The 21850-nt window shown below is 40.8% G+C and overlaps 1 protein-coding gene across 1 annotated transcript; it reads right to left on the reverse strand.

Annotated features, from left to right (window-relative positions):
• Window positions 1–1982: 1982 nt before the first annotated feature.
• LOC124283922 lies at window positions 1983–21597 on the reverse strand. Its single transcript, XM_046719959.1, has 6 exons — window positions 21384–21597; window positions 12376–13079; window positions 10840–10968; window positions 9538–9612; window positions 4704–4845; window positions 1983–2531 (listed from the first exon to the last, which is right to left on the reverse strand). The coding sequence occupies exons 1-6, from the start codon at window positions 21552–21554 to the stop codon at window positions 2238–2240; spliced, it is 1515 nt and encodes a 504-aa protein (XP_046575915.1). The 5' UTR covers window positions 21555–21597; the 3' UTR covers window positions 1983–2237.
• Window positions 21598–21850: the final 253 nt, after the last annotated feature.

Here is a 21850-nt window from a genome sequence, read left to right on the forward strand (position 1 = left end):
TTTATGGAACAGTCTTTGCAATTGTTTGTCTTATTGCGAATGTGCGGGCGAGCTTGCGTGTGTGTGTTTAGCGTTGCACTCACAACTATTCCAGCTGTGTCATCTGTAAAAATCGAGTCTGACCAAACAATACAACGATCGGAATCACATACACGCGTATATAGATTTGTGCATATGGGATATGATCACATGCAATCCACGTAATATCCCGATCTTATTACAACCATCTGTTACTTGGGGCTTTCATCCAACCTGGATCCCAAGCCAGTTGATTGCATTGTTTACGGTGTAGAGAACAGATCGTATATATAAACAACGATCTGTTCGTGTTCGTGGGTGTTTAAAATATGAAGTCAACATTCATGGACCCGAAATCGTTAATCAAACGTACATAAACGTGATTCATGCCGTAAAGTATTGACCGCCAGTATTAACGCTGTGAGACCTCGCAATCATAAAATACTAATTTGCACATATGGCGACAAATCCTCCACATTGTTATGACGTCATATGTTACTGCTCAGCCACACCCTACCATTGTAGCTAGGAATGCATCATTACGACGGCGGAGGCCCATTTCTCCTTATTGATTTAGGTAATTGTAGATGACAGCTATATTTGACGCAGGTGTCTCTTACACCAACCCACCGCACCAACAGCCAGCAATCTGTGCACACAGTAACCCCCCTTCCCCCCACACACACACACAAACACGCACAACCACACACTTACCAACACCAAACCCAAACTTTTTTTTTCCACATACCCTCCATCTGCCCATCCTCCAACATACCACCCCGTCCATCTGCCCATCCTTCAACAAACCACCCGTCCATCTGCCCATCCTCAACATACCACCCCGTCCATTTGCCCATTCTCGAACACACTACCCTGTCCATCTAACCATCATCCAACACACCAACCCATCCATCTACCCATTCTCCAACGCACTACCCTGTCCATATGCCCATCCTCCAACACACCACCCTGTCCATCTGCCCATCCTCCAACATACCGCCCCATCCATCTGCCAATCATCCAACACACCAACCCATCCATCTACCCATTCTCCAACACACCAACCCATCCATGTACCCATTCTCCAACATACTACCCTGTCCATATGCCCATCCTCCAACACACCACCCCGTCCATCTGCCCATCCTACAACATAACGCCCCATCCATCTGCCCATCCTTCAATACACCACTCTGTCCATCTGTCTATCCTCCAACATACCGCCCCATCCATCTGCCCATCCTTCAATACACCACCCTGTCCATCTGTTCACTAATCCAGGATGTACTCAACTGTCTTTTAGAGTTACTTGTAGAAAATTGAAAAGAAAGGTCAAGTCCAATTTTCAAGTTTGTACAATGTTTTGCCCTGCACTTTAGAGTAACAGTGGTAGGTAACTATGCCGTAAGTAATATGCCGCCTTATGATTAAGTACTTAACAATAACCCGTGAACGTCAGGGTTAGAATATTGATTTTCAGCAACCCATGCTTGTCATAACAGGTAACTAACGGGATCGGGTGGTCAAGCTCGCTGACTTGGTTGACACATGTCATCGGTTCCAAATTGCGCAGATCGATGCTCATGCTGTTGATCACTGGATTGTCTGGTCCAGACTCGATTATTTACAGACCGCCGCCATATCACTGGAATATTGCTGAGTGCGGCGTAAAACTAAACTCACTAACTCACAGAACTGATTGCGACACATTTGCAACATACCAACCGCAATGTTGTATCTCGAATTCATCATTCAAGGTTACATTCTCCGGATATTTGCGATGATTCCGAAATGGAACGACAAAGGGGGAATAAGTCAGTTGGTTTTCTTCGCCTGCTGTTATGCCTCCTACAAACACGCGTGCATAATTCTAACCTCCAAAATAATTACGTAATTAGATAATTCCGTTGACCAACAGTCCCTCAAGTAGGGTGGGTTGATGTGCCATCTCTTTTCGTTCATGTCCCACACCAATCCGATTGACAACTTATATCGCTTCCCTGCTACGTTCTATCCTCACTAGAACACAGTGCTTCAGCCAAATATCCATGGAAGTGTCTGTGATGAACATCTACTCCCGAAAGTCTCACACAGGACATTTTGTATTGAAGACTAAGACTTCAAGTAAATACCCCGGGTTTAAAAGTTCATGCAAATGCAAACCGGGAATCGGGATGCCTCTTCGTACTCACTCCGAAGATCCAGGACCGCGCCTTCTCTCAAACCCTCAAAAACAGGATCTCATAGGTCTGAGGTCTTTGTTCTCCAAAATTGGATTTGATTTGGATGTTATCAGCATTCGTACGTGCAATTCTGAAACCGTCTATGTATATATCTCGCATCAACATCAGATAGTTCATGTATTCTTCCTGGGTCGGCTCTGTCCTACTTTGGGACAAGACGTGAATCTCGAGAAGAAACTGTTTCACCTTGCCCATAACTCCGCTCTGGAACATTTCCGGTATCGCTCGCCATTCGTTGTCTTCGATATCCACTTTCAGTATATTGATAACCTGTGACATGAAGTCAGAACTGGTTAATTCGTGTTTTTATGAAAAGGAGAAAGGGGATGGTTTGGATCCTATACAGGATTACGATAAAGCTGCTTATGGGGAATAAGGAAGTTGCATGAAGTAAACCAGTAGAGGAATGTTCATACCAGTTTGTGGGTATTCTATGGCACTGTACAAGTCATCCTCATATTATTTCTTACGGCGTCGCAGGCAAAGGTTTCTTATTTTGGTATAATATGTTATTGTACGGGGTATTGTGTTGGGGATTGGGCAGATGGACGGGGTGCTATATTGGAATAAGGGCAGATGGATGGGATGGGGTGCTGTATCGGAGGATGGGCATATGGGCGGGCCGCTGAGCTGGAGGATTGACAGATTGATGGGGTACTAAGTTGAAAGATGGGAAGATGGACGGGGTGGTGGGTTGGAGGATGGGTAGATGGATGGGACGGCATGTTGGAGGATCGGTAGATGACAGGGTACTGTATTTAAGGATGGCAGATGGATGGGGTGGTATGTTGGAAGATGGGCCGATGGATGGGGTGGTATGTTGGAGGATGGGCAGATGGATGGGGTGGTGTGTTGGACGAGCGGCAGATGGACGGGATTGCGTGTTGGATTATGGGCTGATGGACGGGGTGGTGTGTTGGAGGATGAGCAGATGGATGGGGTGGGGTAATGTGTTGGAGGATGGGCAGATCGATGGGTGGTGTATTGAAGGATGGGCAGATGGATGGATAATGTATTGAAGGATGGACAGATGGATGGGTGGTGCATTGAAGGATGGGCAGATGGATGGGTTGGTGTGTTGGAGGATGGGCAGATGACCGGGTTGTGTGTTGGAGGATGGGCACATGGACTGGGTACTGTATTGGATGGGCAGTTGTGTGTGTGTTGGATGATGGGTGGCACGCTGTGTTGGTTGATGAGTAGATGGGCGGGACTGACAGATGGGGAGATGGACCGGGACCTGTATTGGTGGATGGGGAGATTGACGGGGTAGTGTGTTGGTGGATGGGGAGATTGACGGGGCCCTGTATTGGCGGATGGGGAGATGGACGGGGTACTGTATTGGCCAATGCGGAGATTGACGGAGTACTGTATTAGTGGATGGGGAGATTGACGGGGTAGTGTATTGGTGGATGGGCAGATGGACGGGTCCTGTATTGGTGGATGGGCAGATGGACGGGTCCTGTATTGGCGGATGGGGAGATGGACGGGGTACTGTATTGGCCAATGCGGAGATTGACGGAGTACTGTATTAGCGGATGGGGAGATTGACGGGATAGTGTATTGCTGGATGGGCAGATGCACGGGGTGGTGTATTGGCGGATGGGGAGATTGACGGGGCCCTGTATTGGCGGATGGGGAGATTGACGGGGTACTGTATTTGCGGATGGGGAGATTGACAGGCCCTGTATTGGCGGATAGGGAGATGGACGGGGCCCTGTATTGGCGGATGGGGAGATGGACGGGCCCTGTATTGGCGGATGGGGAGATGGACGAGGCCCTGTATTGGAGGATGGGGAGATTGACGGGGTACTGTGTAAGAGGACACACATATGACAGCGATGCCATAGTGTTTTGATTTATGAATGGGTTTAGTTTTGAACGAGTGAGTGAGTGAGTTTAGTTTACGCCGCACTCAACAATATTCAAGCTATATGGCGGAGGTTTGTAAATAATCGAGTCTGGACCAGACAATCCAGTGGTCAACAGCATGAGCATCGATCTGCGCAATTGGGAACCGATGACATGTGTCAACCAAGTGAGCGAGCCTGACCACCCGATCCTGTTAGTCGCCTCTTATGACAAGCATAGTCGCTTTTTTGTGGCAAGCATGGGTTGCTGAAGACCTATTCTACCCCGGATCTTCACGGGTCGGTTGCTGAAGACCTATTCTACCCCGGATCTTCACGGGTCTTGTTTTCAACGAGAGGCAGTTATAGTAAGTTACCAAAACATCTCCGTATTCACACTTCACCTACATCATATACCTAGTTCCATATTTAAAACGGGATCGGGTGGTCAGGCTCGCTTACCTGCTTGACACTTGTCATCGTATCCCAGTGGCGAAGATTGATGCTCATATTGTTGATCACCGGATTGTCTCGTCCAGATTCACTCATTCACTCTTATTTAAACTTGACTCTTTATAGATCAATCACCTACCTCAGTATGGAACAATTCGTTCTTGACAGTGGCCAGAGTTCGAACCTTCCAGCCGCTTGGTGTTCGGCCGTTGTCCGAGGACAGCGTGAGAGCGTGGATGGTCACTCCCGATTTGCGTTTCAGCCCGTCCATTATCTTCATCCTGGGAAGAGGAAAGTGTAATTATGTATGTGCTTATAACTGTCATTATGGCGTGGAAGGTTAAGGTTTAAGAATAAAACGTGTCACATATAAACGCGTTCACTTGTCACGATAAACGGAGATCTTGTTGACACGGTACTCTCAGAGAAAGAGGCGTCTTAGGGGTGACAGGGGAGACGAACCTTTGATCTATAGAGCAGGATAGTCAGAAACATGTCTCTGCTTGTGGGTTCAGCCAAGAGTGAGTAAGTGAGTGAGTTTAGTTTTACGCCGCACTCAGCAATATTCCAGCTATATGGTGGTGGTCTGTAAATAATAGAGTCTGGACCAGACAATCCAGTGATCAACAGGATGAGCATCGATCTGCGTAGTTGGGAACCGATGACATGTGTCAACCAAGTTAACGAGCCTGACGATCGGATCCCGTTAGTCGCCTCTTACGATAAGCATGGGTTACTGAAGATCAAAATTCTAACCCGGACCTTCACGGGTGGGTTCAGCCAAGAGGTAAACTTCGGGTTTTACTCCCACTGTAAGCTAACACACGGTTATACTGTTCAAAGCTTAATTTTGCGCACGCAGGGGCTCGTAAGGCTAAAAACTGCCATCAAGGTATGTACTGTCACTAAGGGGGTCTTAGCATTATATAAAAGGACCCCGTGCTTAAGACGCCGTTAGTAACACTACATACCTTGATGGGAGTTTTTAGCATTACGAGCCAATGTGATTGCCATTCACCCAAAGCTGAAATATTGCTATGAAATTCATTAAATGATACCATCACTCATACTTCTAAATCAGGCTTACTTCATTTCCGATATAAACATTAGGCCAACACCAAGTCTGTGATAATGAATCAAATTACTCTTGTGATTACAATATGAGCATTGAGAGCCTAAGGAAAATCTAAGCTTGCTTAATGGTAGGTTTTGCATTACAGAAAGGGTTGGAAAGAAAGGAAATTGATATGGTCCAAGGACTGAGACTTCACCAGTATCAGACATGAAATCTGTATGTAGCCGGATTTTCCCAACAAAGCAGTGCCATGGCGACATTGATTGCACGAAAGATAACATAGTTACGAATCACAAACTAATCGTGAATCTCAAGTCGAACCCGTGTCGCCATGGCCCGTCGCCGCCATGCAGTCGACAGACGCGGGTCAAGGTCAGATCCTTGTCAGTGATCGAGTCATTCGTAACTACTCGTGTCATTCCGGCAAGCCTTCTTGTAGGTCACGGAAAGAGGCGAGTAGTTACGAATGTGACCGAGTTAGTTTAGTATTATGTGGCTTTAGCACTATTCCTGCAATATCACGGTAAGGGACAAATGAAGTGGGCATCACTCATTGTGCCAATATGGCGAATCGAACCCGGGTCTTCGGCGTCACGAGCGAACGCTTAAGCTACTAAGCTACCCCACCGGCCGATCTTATCAGCACGCATTCTACAATCAAATTACGCACGCACCCATGTGCTTCGCCTTGCGTACAACAGCTTAACACAGTATGATATGGCATTGGGGTTTTAGGGCGACTTGAACCATTAGAGGTCTATTTGCGTCCAACATCGACGGTACGGTAACCTTGTGGTTCAGTCGTCACGCCGAGGACCCGGATGTAATTTACCACCTGGGTACAATGCGTGAAGCCCATTTCTGGTGTCCCCCGCCGTGATTGTTAGAAATATTGGCGGAGTAAACCTAACTCACTTACATCAAAGGACTTTAAACAATAGCACATTGAACAATAGCAATGAAAAGATTCACCAACCTGCATCTTAATTTTAATTTTAATTTTAATTTGTATTCTGTATTCTGCATCTTAATTTTAAAATTAAAAAGCAGATCAAACAAAACGTCAAACGTTGAAATGGCTTGAAAATCATTACAAATGAATAAACATATGAGATTTTTATATTACATCATTTTCATGATGCAGTCACGAAGTCTAATACTGCCAGCTGAACTGAGGCATAAAATATGTTTGGTCCCACGTGTGTAGAGAAACTGAGCTTTCTTTCTCCATTACTGCTCTTCTTAAATTTAATCTGGTATGACTGAAGTCTGGGCACTCAATTAGATAAAGTCTCGAGACACAATACATACAGGGGATACACCTGTATCAGCGATAGTGCTGTGAGCATTAATCCACTGTGTCCAAGATGACGTCTAGTAATTATGACTTCCTTGTGGTCCTTGCGTCGACGAACATTCTAATTTGATTTAACAGAAGGGCGGACGGTGTGAATGTGTCGGCCAGCTGTCCCAGCATCCCACAACTGTTGCCAGCTTGAAGTGACTGATTTTACTAAAAAGGAGACCAAACCGTTTAGTTGGGGGTCTGTATTCTGTATTCAGATTCTGCAAGTTGGTCAGCTCTCATTTCCCTGCAGCCCAACATGAGCTGGGATCCACTCTATAAAACTTTGAGTTTAAATTTGGATCCAGCTTCAATATGTCATATACAATGTTATTTCGTGATCTATTGCTACCAGATTCGAACAGTAAATGTGACTGCCTCATGATCATATTCATGAGTGAGTTTAGTTTTACGCCGCACTCAACAATATTCCAGCTATATGGCGGAGGTCTGTAAATAATCGAGTCTGGACCACACAATCCAGTGATCAACTGCATGAGCATCGATCTGCGCAGTTGGGAACCGATGACATGTGTCAACCAAGCCAGCGAGCCTGACCACCCGACCCCGTTAGTCGCCTCTTACGACAAGCATGGGTTCATTCTAACCCGGACCTTCACGGGTCTCTATGGGACATGAAGTCTAGCCATATGTTCAGCAGCAAATACTGAGAGATGGTCATTTAGCCTGAACACACAACAGATATAAAAATCGGGTATACCATAGCAGTTCGAACCAACGCCTAGCAGAAAAATATTGACCAATGCGAACTTGAACAAGAAACGAACAAATCCATTTGAACATTTTGCCTTTTTATAGTGCATTAACCTTCTGAAAATTGGTCACAGTACTTTGGTCAGTGCCTATACCAGGTATTGGACAACTGAAAGGAGTACCCTCGATGCTTTTGACTTTGGACAAAATAGATGATAATGCATAATTAATTATAATTACTCCTGCCTGGGCAGTTCTTTATGAACACATCCAGATCACAGTGAAGTGAAGTAAGGCAAACCCTATTGTGAGCTCGTTTCCTTTCTTTATTTGTCATTTTACATTCATCATTTGAGAGAGTAGATCGCTTACTTGGCGATTTTCCAATGGTTGCAAGGGATGTTTCAAAGATTTGTGAAGTAATGACATTATGTTATCATTCGAAACATCAACGGCTTTGTTTATCATTCCAGATGTTATATGTTTCCCACAGAGAGAAGAACACTACGATCGCTTTGCATGTTTAAATTTCCATCGGGAACGTGTATATTCGTAAGATCTAAGCGGACTTGATTATCACTACCTACTTCTTTGAAATAAATCTCACTTACATTCAGAAGCTAATGGGGATGATATAATCGGAAGAATATACCCATGGCCCAAAATCCACTTTGGTCAATTTACCATCATTCAAAATCGCCATTTCTGAATGATCTAAAAGGTCTTCAGCAACCGTTCCATTGTAGTCTGTAGTCGTTCCATTATAAAACTTCCCCACAAAACATTTTTACCATTAAAATCTCAACAAAGGAAATAAGGATCATAACCATCCTCCATCAATTTCATATAATAGTTTATAATGGGTTTTCCAGTGACGTGAACATTAATCGCTGTGACATATTTAGTTTCGTCAAAGAAACTTTCAACAGCATTTGATTCAAAAACAACTTAGGCAACTTATGCTCCTTGAAGTACAAATCCCCAATGAGGATTTGTGACATTTGGATTGCTCATAATTCTATCCTGATTGAAACTGACATAACCCTTGGTTTTGGTATTGGTCTCCGGTAAAAGAAGACACTGCTTCCTTATGTTTTCACAGCCTCGGTACTCAGCACTGTGATTTCTTCCACACCTTGACACACCATCAACCCTACAAGTCCCCACTACATCTTGTACATACAGGATATTTACTCTTGCACCGCAAAGACATGTGGCCAAACAGTTGACAATTGTAACACCTTATTACCAGTGGTGCGTAAAGACGAGCACGAAATGATTGGACATACGTTCAGGAAGGCGAGGAATGGCAAATGTCAGCAACACAAATGTAGTGGTTTCTTGTCCTTATCTCCCAATAGCTTGTATGACCTTCTGACCTTAAAGTTCATCAACAATTTCAGTTACATCAGCATCATAGTCAACGTTATGTATCACGACTTTGCTTTGGCTCAAACTCTTGGTTGCAACCACTGGTAGTGATGTCATATATCGTACAGCCACCTTCAGTTGATCAAAATATTTTCGAGTCTTTGTATCACTTGATCAACTTTTCTAGTTTGAAATCGACTTCACCAATATATTTTTTGTGAGCCAGCTATAGCTGTGAACATACGTTTGTACATGTACGTCTCTCGGGTCAACAGACGAAAATAATCAACCTGGTATTTTAATAGCTTATAATCATTTCCGTGTTGCAATATTGCTATATGACTTTGCAAGTCATCAAGCCTCAGATCCCAATTCCGTTATACTTTTGTATACTGTCTTATTATTTGCTTGCTTGAGAGCAGTCATAATCCAGACAGTATGTTTTGTAACGCATGTAATAATACTCACTTTGGATCAAAATAATGAGTTTCACATCCGTATCTCTTAGCAACGTCGTCCTCAAACGAAAAGTCTGAGTCGAATCTGAAAAATTCAACAAAATTCCCTTTTATCTTTACCCTGTGAACCAACTGTATGAACAGAGACGCCTTGGTTTTCAAAGCGTTTTGTATGAAATTAGTTGTCAGCCAGTCAGCTTCTAATTTTTAAGTGGATCTTATGTAAAAGCATTTCCTGGCTTCCCAGTAGCATTTCCCATTACCCAGCTGGTAATACTGTTCAAACTGTTCATACCGAACTTACTGACCCAAAAGTACTTATTCAATCACAGTGGTTCTTTCAAAACATAAAGAGATACAATATGGGCTGCACGAAAAATGTACGTTGATTGATGTATGTGTGCATCGGAGCGAAATGATCTCAATACTGACACACACACTGCTGTCTGGAAAATATAGATGTTGCTGAGGATAGATAGATAGATAGACAGACAGACAGACAGACAGACAGACAGACAGACAGACAGACAGACAGATAGATAGATAGATAGATAGATAGATAGATAGATAGATAGATAGATAGATAGATAGATAGATAGATAGATAGATAGATAGATATAGATAGATAGATAGATAACTAGATAGATAGACATACAGAGTTAACTGTAAACAATGATGCTTTTAACAGTCTGACGGGTATAACGATGGGTTGTTAGCTGGATTTGACGTGATATTGACAGGTAGCTATAGCTATATGGCGCTGGTCCAGGTATCATTTGTACCAGAACCAAGTCACCGGGCCTGACCCCATCTCGTTAGCTGGTATCTCACTGTCATCAGGGACTGTTAAAATAGTTCTAATAGGTAGTTGTTAACTGGATCTTCACGTGCCTGTAGTAGTAGTAATAGTAGTAGTAGCAGTTGTAGTAGTAATAATAACAGCAGTAGATCACTAGCAGTAGTAATAGTAGTTGGTGGTGGTAGGAGTATTAGTAGTCAGAAATTGTAGTAGCAGTAGTAACCGGAAGTAGTAGTAGTAGTAGTAGTAGTAGTAGTAGTAGTAGTAGTAGTAGTAGTATGTAACAGAATCAGATGATTAGAACGTCACAAAAGACTTACGATAGATATCAAAACGCAGTAGTCCCAGACGATGAGAAATAGCTACAGTTCTTGGTGACATTACCACCTCTAGTCGTAGTTGTAGTAGTGATGGTGGTGGTAGTAGTAGAAGTACCAGTTGTTGATGATGTTGTTGATGTATTATTATGTATCTGACGCACCTGTATAATGAGTGTCTGTCCTCCACACTTACCCAAACGAGTACATCAAGCATGGTCGTTCAGGACGGTACCCGTCTGCATGGCACACGTCCCAACCCCCGTGCCCTTTCTTCCCCATGTGGGCGATTATAGCACACTCCGTCTGTGGTACGATGACATAGCTGAAAACAACAGATGGGAGACTGAAATTCACAACTACCTGGCATCGCATACATAATTATTAGCTCAATTAATAGCTCTATTTTTCCGAGGAAATATACTGTAACAATTCTTGTTGAATATTGCCTGACCTGGTGATCTACGTTTAGATTTTACGATCTCTTCAATGACTACATTCTGACATACAACACACTGGAAACGTACCACGGACTTTTGTTAGAGCAGATGGTGATTGCCATGGTAGTTTTACAGAGTTACGCCCCTTGTACAGAAATTTGCAATTTCGCCTTCGCGAAAAATGACAAACCAATCAGTTTAGTTTAGTTTTAGTTTTACAGCCCGCTCAGCAATATTCCAGCTACTAGTATATGGCGGCGGTCTGTAAATCATCAAGTCTGGACCAGACAATCCAGTGATCAACAGCATGAGCATCGATATACGCAACCAAGTCAACGAGCCTGACCACCCGATTCCGCAAACCAATCAGAGCTTTAAGTACTTCGGTTAAAGAATCCTTCAGAATTGTTTTCTAATTTCGCATAGAGAGAGAGAGGTTGTTTATTTAAGTTTCACCACATACAATGCAAAGTGAAAATACATAAAATACATTCAATTTTGTTTTATTTACCATATCGGCTATGAGAGACCTTTTGCATAATATATACTTAAAAACAAATAACAATAAAACAGACATCACATTCATCTCACACACATAACACATTCACACTCTTGTATCTAAATATATATTCAAGACACAGTGTTCGAATCCAGCCATACTCTGTAACAACATATGCATACATATGATATGTTCGATCAGCAAAGATCTTCGAAGAAAGATATACAACGTTATAATTTTAGCTCTTTCATGAAGAAAACTTATTAAAAATCGCTTGCTGAAAAGGATATGACAGTAACGATTTATTTTATACAATTTTCATATCAACCTCAGCACGCCCGAGAAATGTTAGTGGAATGAAATGTTGGGTTTGTTTGTTTGTTTGTTTGTTTGTTTGTTTGACCTTAGAGTTGAATTTTTCTTTTGTTATGTTACCTTGACGTACGGTACTCCAGACAACCACAAACAGTTAAACACTTCATTATGTCTGTGCCCATTTGCTCTACTAAGATTATTTAATTCATAACTAGAGCGTTTACTGCTAAATATAGTTATTCCACCTACCTCAATAGCAAGTATGATACAGAGTCAGGGTTACTGTTGTACTTTTAAAACATGCCTCTCAACAAAGATTCCCGGCAGAACACTCTCTCTCTCCTTTCAAGCGTTTTCTGCATGCATGTAGAAATATTCATAACGATATTCAATTCTTGTGTACAATTAATAATACATTCGTCGTTTCTTGCATTCTGATAAAATAATTTTACATGAAAAAAATTCTTTTAATTCTTACTTGTGGAACGTGGACTCTATTCGTGCATGGCTCCACGTGCTGAGGGTGGCTTTGTCGGGCAGTGCTGCGTCCACTACGCCGGCAGCTCCAGGCGGAGCAACGTTGTTAGCCTTCTTGGCAAATTCTAGTTTTCTTTTCAGAGCAGCAATTTTCTCTTTGTCCTCATTGATTATCCTTGCTACTTCATTTTTATGCATCGCAGGCTCTTTATTAATGTTTTGTACTGGTTGTTTCGCCTTTTCAAATTCAATGTTGTTTTGCACAGCCTTAACTTCGTCCTTGATCTCGGGAACTTTGTTTTCGACCTTGACCTCAGGAACTTTGTTTTCGTCCTTGACCTCAATGATTTGTTTTACGTCCTTGATCTCGGGAATATTACCTGGGTGTACTGGCTTTGGTACATCTTGATGTTCATCATGAACGTCTTCTTCCTGATGATCTATATCAATAACGTCATCCACTTTGACTACATTCCCGAGATGTTTATTTGTATCAATATCTGCTTCGACCTTCACCTCCTCCTCTGCAATATTCACAGGAGGTTCTCTGTCCTGATTGAGTTTTTCCAAGTCTACAGGCTCACGAAATGGTCGCCTTACACGAACCTTTCCCTGGCCAACTGCAAGTTCCTTCCCCCCGTGTGTATCCCAGAATCCACCTCCTTGCTGGACGACCTTTGAACCACCCCCGCCGCCGCCATGTTGCTGCAGGAAAAGGAAAGAGTAAATAAAACCACACTCATACAGTATTGTTTTAACACAACCTTTCAGTTAGTTAAACATAAGTAATGATTATTGATTTGTTTTGGCAAATGTTCTACAACACAAACAAAAACAGTAACTATATAAACAAAGGGAGTTAAGAAATACACAATGCCATTTTAGAAAGTGGTCAAATGTAACATATGTTATATTTGGGATTATACTTTCTCAGTAAAGTACAAATCCTAGTACTTTTTGGGTTGAGTCCCATCCGGGATTCGTACCCACATCCTCAGAGTCAGGCACCTAATCGCCAGCACACAAAAGTCAGACGCCTAGACCGCTCAGCCACCGCGGCTTCCACAAAATGGAAGTCGGACAACTGGTTGTCTAGACTGCGGACTTTGTGTACCCCTCTGAAAAGTGTTAATTGGCACGGCTCCCAGGAACGAAAGCTATGAAATACACAAAGTACTAGAATTTGTACTTTATTGAGAAAGTGTAATCCCAAATATAACATATGTTACGTTTGACCACTTTTTAAAATGGCATTGTGTATTTCATAGCTTTCGTTCCTGGGAGACTTGCTTGTAATGCGGGTTTTTAATTTCAAATTCAAGTTGAAATTCCCCACCTAGAAATGTTTTTCAAAGTGGCATTAATCCAATCTCTCTGACTCAAACTAACAAATGTGAAAACGACTTACCGGCAGTAGAGTCTTTGTTACTATAACAACGATAAGTTCATATCCAAGTGTATATTTTGTTGTTAAACACCGCACACAGAAATAGTCAAACGTGCGTGTAGTATGTGTACTGTTGGTTTAACACCGCACACAGGAATAATACTGCTTGTTTGTTTAACACCGCATACAGGAATAATACTGCTTGTTTGTTGGTTTAACACCGCATACAGGAATAATACTGCTTGTTTGTTGGTTTAACACCGCATACAGGAATAATACTGCTTGTTTGTTGGTTTAACACCACATACAGGAATAATACTGCTTGTTTGTTGGTTTAACACCACATACAGGAATAATACTGCTTGTTTGTTGGTTTAACACCACATGCAGGAATAATACTGCTTGTTTGTTGGTTAAACACCGCATACAGGAACAATACTGATTGTTTGTTGGTTTAACACCGCATACAGGAATAATACTGCTTGTTTGTTGGTTTAACACCGTACACGGGAATAATACTGCTTGTTTGTTGATTTAACACCGCATACAGGAATAATACTGCTTGTTTGTTGGTTTAACACCGCATACAAGAACAATACTGCTTGTTTGTTTAACACCGCATGCAGGAATAATACTGCTTGTTTGTTGGTTTAACACCGCATACAGGAATAATACTGCTTGTTTGTTGGTTTAACACCGCATACAGGAACAATACTGCTTGTTTGTTTGTTTAACACCGCATGCAGGAATAATACTGCTTGTTTGTTGGTTTAACACCGTACACGGGAATAATACTGCTTGTTTGTTGGTTTAACACCGTACACGGGAATAATACTGCTTGTTTGTTTAACACCGCATACAGGAACAATACTGCTTGTTTGTTTGTTTAACACCGCATGCAGGAATAATACTGCGCTTGTTTGTTGGTTTAACACCGCATACAGGAATAATACTGCTTGTTTGTTGGTTGGTACAGGAATAACACCTTGCATACAGGAATAATACTGCTTGTTTGTTGGTTTAACACCGCATACAGGAATAATACTGCTTGTTTTTGTTTGTTTTAATTTGGTTTAACAGGAATAATACTGCTTGTTTGTTGGTTTAACACCACATACAGGAATAATATTGCTTGTTTGTTGATTTAACACCGCATACAGGAATAATACTGCTTGTTTGTTGGTTTAACACCGCATACAGGAATAATACTGCTTGTTTGTTGGTTTAACACCGCATACAGGAATAATACTGCTTGTTTGTTGGTTGGTTTAACACCGAATAACTGCTTGAATAATAACTGCGCATACAGGAATAATACTTTGTTGTTGGTTTAACACCGCATACAGGAATAATACTGCTTGTTTGTTGGTTTAACACCCCATACAGGAATAATACTGCTTGTTTGTTGGTTTAACACCGCATACAGGAATAATACTGCTTGTTTGTTGGTTTAACACCGCATACAGGAATAATACTGTTTGTTGTTTGTTGGTTTGGTTTAACACCGCATACAGGAATAATACTGCTTGTTTGTTGATTTAACACCGCATACAGGAATAATACTGCTTGTTTGTTGGTTTAACACCGCATACAGGAATAATACTGCTTGTTTGTTGGTTTAACACCGCATACAGGAATAATACTGCTTGTTTGTTGGTTTAACACCACATACAGGAATAATACTGCTTGTTTGTTGGTTTAACACCGTACACGGGAATAATACTGCTTGTTTGTTGATTTAACACCGCATACAGGAATAATACTGCTTGTTTGTTGGTTTAACACCGCATACAGGAATAATACTGCTTGTTTGTTGGTTTAACACCGCATACAAGAACAATACTGCTTGTTTGTTTAACACCGCATGCAGGAATAATACTGCTTGTTTGTTGGTTTAACACCGCATACAGGAAGAATACTGCTTGTTTGTTTGTTTAACACCGCATACAGGAACAATACTGCTTGTTTGTTGGTTTAACACCGCATACAGGAATAATACTGCTTGTTTGTTGGTTTAACACCGCATACAGGAACAATACTGCTTGTTTGTTGGTTTAACACCGCATACAGGAATAATACTGCTTGTTTGTTGGTTTAACACCGCATACAGGAATAATACTGCTTGTTTGTTGATTTAACACCGCATACAGGAATAATACTGCTTGTTTGTTTGTTTAACACCGCATGCAGGAATAATACTGCTTGTTTGTTGGTTTAACACCGCATACAGGAATAATACTGCTTGTTTGTTGGTTTAACATCGCATACAGGAATAATACTGATTGTTTGTTGGTTTAACACCGCATACAGAAATAATACTGCTTGTTTGTTGGTTTAACACCGTACACAGGCACATTCCAGGTATATATAGCAGCAAACTGTACATAATATGGTCCGGACCAAACAGTAGGGTGTTTCAAACGTGAAGATCCGGGTTAGCACTGGTTTTCAGTAACCCATGCTTGTCGCAAGGGGCGACTAAACGGATCGGTTGGTCGGGCTCGCTGACTTGGTTGACACCTGTTATCGTATCCCAATTGTGTAGATCGATGCGCATGCTGTTGATCACTGGATTGTCTGGTCCAGGCTCGATTGTTTACAGACCGCCGCCATATAGCTGGAATATTGTTGAGTGCGGCGTGAAACTAAACTCACTCACTCACTCAGTAGGGTGAATCAGTGGTTGATGTTATATCAAACGATCAAGTATTGGGGAGAGAATGACGTCTTACAACTAGCCTGTCCCGTTGCTGAAGATCAGTTCAGTCCCCGAGTGTTAGTGTTTATATGTTCCCCCAATCAACAACCAATTATAAAGCTGGGGTGGATACAGCTTTTTGAGATGGGTGTGTTTGGGGTGTGCGCACTTTTAAGAAAGGGGGGTGGGGTGGTGTGCACACTTCATTTTCACGCGAGTTTCAATGGTCTATCAATAAACTTTCAAGAGAAAAGTGTGGGGGGTTGGGGGGTGCGCACCCCTGCACCACCTACCAACACCACACCATTTTGTAGATGGTGCCGTCCAGTTACTGTCCTGAATGTTAAGAGTTCGGATTAACGGAGTCCGAACGGAATATGTTTCATTCTGTTCTTTGCATTGATTCTGGCATCAGTGCACATATCCCTGTAAAATATATTACATATATTTTTTCATAATTCTGACATAGATATTCGTCCGCATTTAGATGCACCGGATAGCTTCCACTGTAGCACAGACGGCCAAGTTGTCTCCTGCGCCGCAATACGCTGTGAGGAGTTGTGTCCCTTGAGTTGATGATATGATCCTTTGTTCTAATCTCGAGTCACCGTGAATACGATCTGTATTGGTGAAAGTGTAGGTATCAGTCCATTCCTATAAGGAAATGGAGAGCCTCCCCGAAGGATTTCTCTGACTTAAAACACCCTGACTATGCGACTTTGACAAAACAATTTTTTAGGAATATATACTGAGGGAACACAATAAGGGATCACATGAAAGCACAAGTGTTCCTTTATATATTTTTTTCCAGGTTTCTTCACAAGCTTTGTATCGCATAGCTTGTGAAGAAACCTGGATACAAATAAAGGAACACTTGTGCTTTCATGTTATACCTTATTTTTTTTCCTCAGTATATTTATGAAAACGAAGTCATAACTCCTTGTATTCTGCATCTTTATTGAGTAAGTCACCCGCGACAGTAGCTCACGGAATATCTGCCTCTCCTGCTCGCCAGGCTCGGTCCCAAACTGTTCTTGAAATGCAAAATGTACCCCCGTTTACAATTTCGTAAGGTCCGACAAAGTATTTTATCAATTAATATCATATTTTGAGATATAAGCCGCTCAATACCACGGACGGGGACACCAGAAATGCGCTTCACACACTGTACCAATGTTTGGAATAGAACCCTGGCATTAGGCGCGGTGAGCGAACACTTTAACCACTGATCTACCCCACTAGCCCTCATTTTGAAAACAGGCTTAATTAAGCATAAAACAAGGAGACATATATATATTTCTTACTGTTTGTTAGGTTTTTACATCAAGTCATTTTATCCTTTGACATGAATGAAATTATGGGTAACACAATGCTGCTGAGCTTGCGTTAATTTTAGTTATGCGTTAGTTTCTAAACTTTAAAGAATATAATGACAGTCGAAAATATCTATTACGTTTGGCTCAAACCATTTTAACACATGTCGCCTTAGCTGAGGTCGATTTTACAGGTCCTCAAAACATACTGTGCTGATTCGACAACTGGCGACACATGTTCAGCCAGTTTAAAATCATTCACTTGAGTGTAATACAGAATATGAATCATAGTTGGTTCAATTTAATACAACAGTTGACATTCCTGAAAATAAAGGACTGTTTAAAACAATACAATAACGTCGGGGATGTGTCTGAATAACTTGTTAGTACAAAAACATACAGTTACAGTCGTTACATTAAAGTGCCACTGATGCAGAGTGATTAATGTTTCCAGCCAACAGTCTAATTACGAAACCTAGCTGCAAACTGGTCAGCCCCTGCCCCTGCTCCCTCGACCGGACTTGGCTACTGTCCACCTTGGCAGAATTTCTTCAACCTAATCAGTGGGACATTAGGAAGGGCGGATGTCCATCAGATGCCGTTATTTTAAAATATCCCCGGCAGTTCTTGTTTGATTGTAATAAAGTATCCCAGCAGTGTAGGCATTTTCAGATTTATAAATGTTTGGATGGTATAGTGACTGATCCAAATTGATCCTATTTCTGTGTTTTTTACCTCGATATTTAATCATGTAAAAATATGATGTCTATTACGTATGCTATGATATCAAAAACACACATTTGATTTATTTGAATCCATAAACTAAACAACCCCACTTTGCCATTGCAAAAACAAATCTGAAATTGTACTTAGGTACATAGGTATATACAGTTTCTAAATAAGTACACAGCAAATGTTTATATATATTTCTTATGTAACAATGAAGTTCGATCCGTTCGTATCGTCAAAACAGTGTCGGCCCATAAGGATTTTTCAGACAATCACACTTGCATGCAATACAGCGATTTTACTTCTCTCTTGCTGTAACCCTTGTTTGGTGGTAAAACTACACATGTTATTTGTCATCATTCACTTGATGGTCAGTTAATGAATTTATTACAGGTATAATTAGTGATAACGCCACTCAAATTACCCGACTAACGTTCCCATTTGGTATTTCTTGTGTCTGAAGTAAATACTCATCATTATAAATTTAGGTCTGATGTGGCAAATGTATTACATCTTATGTAATATGTGCATGGAAGTGCAGCAAGAGGAATTATCAGCTGAGTTTCAAAACAAACATCGATCAAAGGATTAACCGATAACACGCTGATTGATTAATTGCTTTTATCCCGCACAGCGGATTTGTCAAAAGGTAGTGTTTATGGATGTAGATTCACTAATCTATACTTAATACACCCTGTCGTAAAGTTTCTTTGTAAAAACAACGTCCTTCCTTCAAAGGATTAATCGCCAAAACCTTTATTGGTAGCTCATTATTGGCTAACTAATGGCGGACATCATGCAATTACTTGCCAGGTGTGCTATCTTGGGTGACCAATAGGATACACCTATGTCAAAAACCTGAAACGATATATCACTTTTTCGCATATTAGACCGTTAAAAGACACATGACATGGAACAGGATTCTTTGTCAGCTGCAGATGAATGGCATCTCATTACTTTATGTGGATATTGATGGATACATTCCCCTAACAAGGTAATTGCCTGATATTGTTGCTATAACTTTAGTCTGTTTTAATTTTAATATTTGCATTTTGTTTTAATCTATTTGTTATGGCATTCAACAGAATAATTTTTTTGCCGTGAAAGGTAATGAGACCGACAACATACACTAGATTGCACTTAGGGCGTGTGTGTGAAATATGATACACGTCTAGATATTACAGTCATGTTATAAATTCACTAAGTATAAGCAGATCGTGTGTATTTTATTAAGTTTCAAAATGCATACAAATATGAAAATAAACTATTTAGGATTATAAGACAAAATATAAAGACGTACATTGACTTCGTTATTTCAGTCCTAACATTTTTTACCACTGGCAGATGGTTAAACTTAAAATGTTTTCATTTGTTATCAAAATAATGCCATTTAATACAACATTAAGATTGACTAGTAGTGAACCCAAGCTTACTACCCTCCCCAAGACTCCCCATGTACTTAGTTACTCTTACTTTCAAACAATGCTATTATATCAGGCTTCTCACCAAATTCAAGGTCAAACTATTTCTTAAATCAAATTCTACATCCATTTACGTTAACATTTTTATAAAGTCAACATTACTATGAAATCAAAATTTGACATCAAAATCAGCATTTTTATCAAAGGGAATATTTTTTTATAAGAAACCAAATTATTCATCACAGTCTACATAATTTTACAACAACATCAAGATTATCGAGTAAAAAAGATTTCATCTTTGTTAATCAGTCTATACGTTTTCTATCAATTGCGCATGGTGGTGGCGCAGCAGAGGTCATGAATTCTGGGATATCATCCGAAAAACAATAACAAAAGCAACAACCAGTCCACGGAAATTGCTCTGCATCAGTGGCCCTTTAAACACAGGCAAACTGAAGCGCAAATATGATTGCGCAACAGAGAGAAAAATAACCAGTCTTCCTATATGATCATTTTTCTCTCTGTTGCGCATCCCTATTTGCGCTATAGTTTGCCTGTGCTTTACATAAAGTTGTAAACATCTTTGATACTGACTCTGAGCCAGGTGAAAGAACTGAACCACTGTCCCGGGTCAAATCAACCCGCTGTCACCCACCGCGGCTTTTGGAATGCACTGCGTGTATAAGTATCGACATTGTGTGGAGCTTTAGGCAGCAGATGTTACCATTGTTGAAAGGCGAAATATGGATTGCTGATAGAGAATTCATGATCAAGGAAATGTGTGTTCTCAGCTACCAGCGTTCATGAAAGTAGACATCGTAAAACAGAACTTTAACTTACTTGTATATACATAACCGTGTTTTATTTATAACAACGGGACAACTTTCATTCACATTTTTTTAGTGACTATAATTGTGAATTGGTGCCAACTTATGTTGTTATGTTTTTAATATCATGTTAATATTCATATCTTTGAAGGGCATTTAGAAGTGGAATACATAGGAAAAGCAAGATTTTATGGATGTCAACTTCTGTATTTTGAATAACACAATAAAGTGTTATTGTGTTATTCACAATAAAGAAGTTGACATCCATAAAATCTTGCTTTTCCTATGTTTATATTCATATTTATACATAATTTGAAAGAGTTATGAACATAATATATTAATATTATTAACGGGGGAATGGTTTAAATCTATTGTAATGTATATAATTCAATCTGTATAATTACTACAATGTAACACGGCATGGTGAAATAGTTATCAGAACAGATACAAAAAAAGCGTATTTCAAACAAGACGTCAAAATCAAACCGAGTAACACAAGCGTAATTATAAATTTCCGCCATATCTATCACCAAAATGAGCCCTAATGTTACTTGTATTGAACAGACACATACAGAGTGTATCAAATATTAATCATATGGAAATATGTGGTCGCGTTAACCCGAGGTACGCTTACCGGAATATGTTCCATGATGGTCTGTCTCAAGGCCATGTTTTGTTTCTCGGTGTAGATGACGTACGCAACAACCCCCACAATTAGCAGTGTCCAGATTGGACAGGTTTTCCTCCTGTACCACGGATTCACTCCTCGGCACATCCTCATTACTCCCATAGGTTCCGCAGTCATTCAAAATGGCGAGCGAGAATTCGCACGTTGCGTGTGTGGTTCGTTCGATAGCCCCAGTATGTGTGACGGCTGGCGGTGTTTCGCATCTTGTAACATCGGAATATTGGGTACGTAGGTCCGATATACGTCTCTAAGACATGTCCATGAATATTTAAAAGAATATTAGTTTTATAAAACCACCTGGATTCAACTGGTAAAAAGTACATTGGGAGACGTTCCCTAGTTGTGAACTTTAATCAATAGTTATATATTCGAAGTTATAAAGGAATGAAAATAGAGAAATAATCATGTAGATA

Source organism: Haliotis rubra, unplaced genomic scaffold, assembly GCF_003918875.1.
Source record: "Haliotis rubra isolate DU_JTF1 unplaced genomic scaffold, ASM391887v1 Scf325, whole genome shotgun sequence".
Classification (NCBI taxonomy): Eukaryota; Metazoa; Mollusca; class Gastropoda; order Lepetellida; family Haliotidae; genus Haliotis; species Haliotis rubra.